At 33.8% G+C, this 6875-nt stretch overlaps 1 protein-coding gene across 1 annotated transcript in view; it reads left to right on the top strand.

Moving 5' to 3' along the window:
• Positions 1-751: 751 nt before the first annotated feature.
• LOC108674789 overlaps positions 752-6875 on the top strand; it is a 28416-nt gene continuing 22292 nt past the window's right edge. The window contains exons 1-3 of the mRNA XM_047884575.1: positions 752-1669; positions 5115-5285; positions 6319-6406. Coding sequence (XP_047740531.1) covers positions 778-1669; positions 5115-5285; positions 6319-6406 — 1151 coding nt within the window. The 5' untranslated portion in view covers positions 752-777. The remainder of the gene's footprint in view (positions 1670-5114; positions 5286-6318; positions 6407-6875) is intronic.

The raw sequence follows: 6875 nt of genomic DNA, 5'->3' as shown, positions 1-6875 counted from the left end.
GGAAATTCTTTATGATCATCAACGAGTGGGGAATCTTTTGTCTTCAACAACTATGCGCATTTTGCGAAGCCCCTACGGTAAATGAAAGGTTCGCTTGAACGGAAACTGAAGTATTTATTTCATGTAATCTTTGCAGTGAGTTTGCATCCTCGCTGACTAGAAAAGTTCTTTCAACGGTTGAGAATCAAAGCAATAGCACTAGTATTACTTTGTATTGAAGTAAAACGCATTTATATTGACTTCAGTTTTATAGCTATTGCTCAAAGTAAAAAATTCGTGGAATGCTACCGCAAAACAATCATGCTGTATATGACTAAGTTCAATAAAATAGAATAATAATGCGAGCCTTGATAGGAAATAACTATGTTTTTAATATCTGTTATGAGATAAATAATTATAAATAACCTCGATCGCTTCGATTGAAACGCATGAGAATCGCAGTCATCCACATTTTCCGCGGGGTTTATTTCGTTAAATTATACAAACTTAACGTTAAGTGTTCGTTATACTTGTTTCGAGGCTATTTTAAATGAAATGAAAGAGAAGAAGAAATTTAGTGCAATTATACATTAATTTTTTCTCATTAAAATTTGGTCAATGAAAATTCAAATCAAAATTATATTTGTTTTTAATTTCAGACTATATCTCTTATAAGGTATGTACAAATAATAATTGATTGTTTTTAATTGTTGAACTAATTGCTTATTTTTCTTCAGATATCAAATAATCTTAGTCAAAATTTCCACGGTAAGATATTTTTGTTGGGCTAAAGATATCATGTCGGGCTCGATAATTTCATTGCAAAAATATACGATTAAATTATTGATCTTAGTAAACATGTTATCGAATTTTCCAATACATGGAATTAGCGAATCTCTGAACGATGGACAATATTCAGATACATTCTACGTGGCCGACTTTGAAAATACTGAAATAAACAGTAAAGAAACCTTCCTCCCTGCGGGCGAGGAATTGTTTGTGAAGAAAAATGGCCTCTACCAGCCACTCAAGGAGACAGCACAAAAACTTCGCGATGTTGATTTGCCAACAAATGCCGAGAAGCTGCATGGAAGTTCTAGGGCAACGGACGTTCGTAGCAAAGAGGGCGAGTCTGAGAATACCTTTATTGATATTTTACCACAAATAATAAAGCGTAGAAGTAAACGCGCAAATAAAGTCTCGGTTGCAAAAGGTGGTTTCTCAAGTCACAGGAATTGCGAGCCAAGCTCAGAAGACGAGACGATTGTAAGTCTCGGTGAAGGAAAAAATGAAGGAGTTACAAATAACGCGTCGTTACATCATCTCCCAAAACGCTCGACGAAATCGAAGTTTGAATTGACTAAAAGAAATAACAAAGGAGAAAGTACAGTTTGCGGTGAATGTCTGACAGATCCTTCCCTTACGGACCGATTGTCGTTTTCGAGTCGTTCACTGCCGGAGCGCAAGCAAAGTTTCTTGGACAATAAAAAAAACTCGGCAGCTGAAATCATGACTGTAAATGATCATCCTTCGTCCGAGAGTGCAACAGTAAATCAGCATCAGCAGAAAATCCATCATAATTTGGTTGTGGATTCTTCGGAATCCGACGACCTGACGTCCACTTCAAGAGAGCCCAGCCACGTGGACGAGTCCATCTTAGCTCGGTACCCGGGGCAAGACGACTACGTTTGTAAGTAACATGTTTCATATTTATATAATTAACAATTATTCCTGTTTAATACCTGTTTCTCTTTATAAAGAATTTAAAAGCAAAGAAAATGCCAAGCAAATTCACCATATCGATATTGAAAACGTTAAGTGTTTTCAATATCGATATGGTAAATTTGTTTGGCGTTTGATTTGCTTTCAAGTTCCTTGCGAACTTTTTCTTCATAATGTCGAATCCGATTTTTCTAAAATCTAACGTCTTTTCTGCAATACGTCTAGAAAAACGTATCTAACGTCTTTTCTGCACTATTGATTTGTTTTCTGTGTGAGTTATTAAACAGTCATCGGCATAAGTTGTTAATATGTATAAGTGATTTATTTGTTATTCCCACCAATTCTAGTGCCAACAAGTGAACACAAATACGAAGGAAAAACACCGTGTTATAGTCTGCTCTCCTCCGAAGAATGATTCTCAAAAAAAATTATTCAGTTTTCTACGGGACGAATTCTTAATTAAGGGAAAATATTGTGAACAACGAATTTAAAAAAATTTCGATTCAATTTTTAATTTTTATCATAACTTACATGTCAAGTTTTGATCTCGGAACGAAAGTATCACTTCATAAATTTATTTATTCGACGATGACATTTATGAAATCAGCAGATGAATAAGAACGTGATTGCTCTGTTTCCCATACGCCATTCTCAAAAAAATAGCGGCTGTTATCAGCGCAGGTAAAAAAATTCTTTCAAGCGTGAATTTCTTCGTACTGAATGAGACTCCATACACACTTTCTTATTAATACTTTCACACTTTACATTTATTTTGAAACGTTCATATGTGTGAAGTCGAAAAGATCGAATAATAGATATCTGTATTGCGGCAAAAATTTTAAAATACCTTTTTAGATCCGAACTTAAATGTAATATTTAGTTTATATTACCAAAACTTTATTAATGCGAAACAACTGAATGTATTGAGAATTTCAATTAATTTTTGGGTGAAATCATTTTACGACAAGCAAAAACAAACAGAAAACCTGGCAAGTTCCTGGAAACAACAAAACTTGATTTGATTGACTAAGTCTGAGTCCAGATTTTCCCGCATTCAAGTACGACTATTGAAAAAAATTCTCGTCTTCTTGTTTTTTTCTGTAAGGAGAGCTGTGAGAGCTGTGAGAGCTGTGGTGTAAATATTCGCTGCAATGCGGAGAGAACTGCAGGCCTGGAAAGTCTGGCAAACAGCAATACCGTGGAGGCCTCCTTTCCCTCCACACCATGCAGATTATTTGTTGTACAGAAGTGGCGTGGAGAAATGTTCGGAAATTATAATATGTGGTGTACAGAAGTGGCATGCAGAAATGTTCGGAAATTGTATTATGTGGTCTACAGAAGTGGCATGCAAATATGTTCGGATATTATATTATGTGGTGTACAGAAGATGCATGCAGAAATGTTAGAAAATTATAATATGTGGTGTACAGAAGTGGCATGCAGAAATGTTCGGGAATTGTATTATGTGGTCTACTGAAGTTACTTGTAGAAATGTTCAAAAGTTATTCAGGGTTATTTTAAATGACGGACCCAATGAAATAATTTCGTTTCATTTAAGTATGAAATGCAACCCATGGTTAAGAGATGAAATGCAACCTATGGTTTCCCAATTCCGCGTTTGAATAGGTTGAAATATTTTTTAATTTTCCTCTTTTCATTGGTGGATAAATTAAAAATTTTAAGTTTATACTTAAATAAAACGGATTTTTTAAATTGGGCTCATCATTTAGTATAACCCAGTACTATGTTGTGTAAAGAAGTTGCTGTAATAAATGTTGAATTAATCAAAAAATCAAAAGTCAATATGGCACATTTTAGTGGCTTGAAAAAATTGTCAAGAATGATATAACACACTTGAAAAAATTAAGCTGAGTACTGAACTTTCTTCCAGAAATTCTCAAAAAATATGAGACATACTAAATGAACTCTGAGGTGCGCTGAATTAAATGGCTTGCTGAAATGTTCATCTAAAACACCAGAACTCACATTAGCAAACGCATTCAGCGAGTCTTTTTTGAGTTTATCAGATTACGGTGAATTAAGTTAAGTTATGCGCTGGAGTCTGATTTAGAATATAATTTATCGCTACTTCCCTACCAGATGCGCTTGGAAACAGGAGCTTGTAGAAAACATTTTTTTAGAATTAATAGAATCAAAAGCTTTGCAACGCTTCATGAATATTTCAATTATTTTAAAATCCTCGTGCAATGGTATATTCATAAGGTTTGTCGATATCTGCAACACTGGCTTAATATATATAAAAATATATATATTTCTGTACTCGATATCCCAACTCAACTATACATATATTCAAATAACAACAAAAAAACTTTCATTACTATATATAACGTAGTTAATGTGGCAAAGTATAATTATTCATTAATGATACAAACTATAAATTTGAAACTTTAATATACAAGCATTAAAATATTTTAGATGGCTTTATTTAAAGTGTTTGTAAGCTTTTCAATCACGGTGACTTTTGTTAATTCACATGAATTTATTAGAAATATTCGAGATTTTCAGATGAAATCCCTTAAAATGTTAAAAGCTTTCAACACTTTGTAACGTTTGTTATTTTAACGTTTGTTAGTTCACCAACACATAACAATATCAGAGGATTTTGGTATTTCAGATTTCATAAGTACGTTAGAATTGTTCAGCAAAGTATCCGATAAGTTTTAGTTGAAATGAGAATTTCTATGTTCTAATTACACGTGCATACGAGATGCCAACGACCAACAAAGCAAATTCAAATGAGATCCTGGCCAAGTTGGGACGAATTTAATTATGTCAAATTTAACTGGCATTTGAAATATTTGCATTATTGTTATTATCTTGTGTATTGATATAGCAGAAAATAGCTAGGAAAAGCCTATTATATCTACGCACCCATGGTCATCATTTAATAATATTATTAATATCATTATATTATTTATTATTAATTATTTTAATATTATTTTTCGTTAATTAATTTGAATATTATTCACAGAATTTTTGAAATTGAAAGATTCTGCCCTTGGACCGGAAGCCATCCTTGAATCGCAGTGATGAATTTTGCAATGAATCTCTTTAGATTCTTTAAGTAATTCACATTTATCAACAATCTCATGAGTAAATAATTACTTGTTAAATAACACTTTTTCATCCAGAACTTCCGTTATTTGCAGTCCCATCAAATACTTTCATCCAGTACTACGTAAATACACCTAAGCCTACATTAAATTATTCTAAAATCAGAATATCCATCAATCAGAAAATCCATCAAAATCAGAAAATCTGCAGAAAATCCATCAAAAAATCCTGCAGAAAATCTTGCAGAAAATCCATCAAAATCAGAATATCCATCAGAAATTATTTCTGATGGATAAAGAATTCGATGTGAAATTTATTTCATGAAAATGTTTCTGCAGCACCGCAGGTGTCGGTGATGGGTGTAGCAGGCTCGCCAGTCGAGCTGCCTTGCAGAATTCCGACCCAGGTTTTCGACGCGACTTCCGGAGCAAACAGCGAACATATATTTAACGGAGCTACAAACAGCGAACATACAATTAATCCGAAGCTTAGTTTCGTGCAGGATGAACGTGAGTACGAAATTAAAATGATTATAATGCATATCAAATCTAAAAAATATATGAGGGAGCTATCGATCTTGAAGATAAAAACGACGCAAGAATCGCGCTTTCGAGGCTAAGTTTGTGGCGAGATATAGGTGAGTGCGAAGTAAAAATGATTATTCTGCATCTCAAATCTAAAACGATCTCTGTTAGCCATCAATGTGAAAGACACGAACTAGCAAATTCGAGCTAATTGCCTTCCTTAAATTTATGTTTAATTAATTCAAGTATATAAAGTATATCGAATATCTCTGCTAAAATTACTTTCCTCGTTAAGTGGGCTTTTTTCCTATGCGTTTTGAGTTTCGCTTTGCGATTCAAGTGTTGTCAATGCCGAAAAAAATGAGCTTTTGAAGGTGAGCATTTTTCAATATGCCGGAGACTTCAGTTCAATGATATTAATAAGCATGTTACATGTACAAGTTTTCATCAGTTACAGAAAGTATTGATCTCTGAGTTTTGTTTGAAATATTATCAACGAAGTCAATTACACTTACATTTGGCTGTCAATGCTAAATAACTGCATCTTTTACAATGAACGAAGACAGCTCTTCGTTAATAAAAATCGGCTAATATTATTTACATTGATTTCAAATAATTACCAGGCAATTTCTATTAATTAAAACATATTTTCTCATCAATCCAGCAGGTCAAAAAAGTCATCTAGCCAATGGTGGAGTCCACCTAATTGAAGGAGAATTTCGCCCAGCTGTTGGTGATGTCCAAGCGGCAAGTCGTGGTCACTCTAGTAGAAAGTATTCAACTTCGAGTGGTCATTCAGCAGATGAAAATTATTTAAAAGATGAAGTGTATCACCCAACAAATGAAAATTATTTACGTGATGCGGAACATCGCTCAGCGGAAATAAATAATTTAATGGATGCTAAACATCTCCCAGCAGATGGAAATTATTTAAGGGATGACATCCATCACCCAGGAAAGGATAGATCAGTTACAAAGGATACATTATCTGAGGGTAGAAGAAATGCAACTCTTTCAGAAGAGTTGCACCCGCTACGTGGGCCTCCGCGTCAGTCTCCCCAACTGCTGCTCTGGTACAGAGATGATGGCGACAAGCCAATATACAGGTATTTTTATTTCAATACCGCTTTACAAGTATTTCTTAAATCTAAAACAGTCCACAGGTTTTCGTACGATGATACCAATCTACAGCCGCTTATTTCGATACCAGTATATAGATTTCTTTATTTCAATACCATATGTCTGTATATACTTTTTTATTGTAATACTAGTCTCAGTCTGCAGGTATTTTTCCCGATACCAGAAAACAGATATTTGTTATTCGATACCAGTCTCTATATGTTTCTTTGAATTCGATACCAGCCTACTGGTATTTGGTATTCAATTTCATTCTACTTGTATTTCATTTCTATACCAGTCTATTTTTTTCGATACCTGCCATCATTTTGATGTCGGTACCACAGTTCACAAGTATTTTTGTGAACTGTGGTACCGATTTTGTGTGTGTTTTATTTTGTGTCGGTATCCTTTATGATAAATCTCATTATTGTTATTATTATTATTATTATTATAGTT

This window comes from Hyalella azteca, unplaced genomic scaffold (genome assembly GCF_000764305.2).
Source record: "Hyalella azteca isolate HAZT.00-mixed unplaced genomic scaffold, Hazt_2.0.2 contig15661, whole genome shotgun sequence".
NCBI classification, from domain to species: Eukaryota; Metazoa; Arthropoda; class Malacostraca; order Amphipoda; family Hyalellidae; genus Hyalella; species Hyalella azteca.
This window is presented reverse-complemented; position numbering and strand designations above follow the sequence as displayed.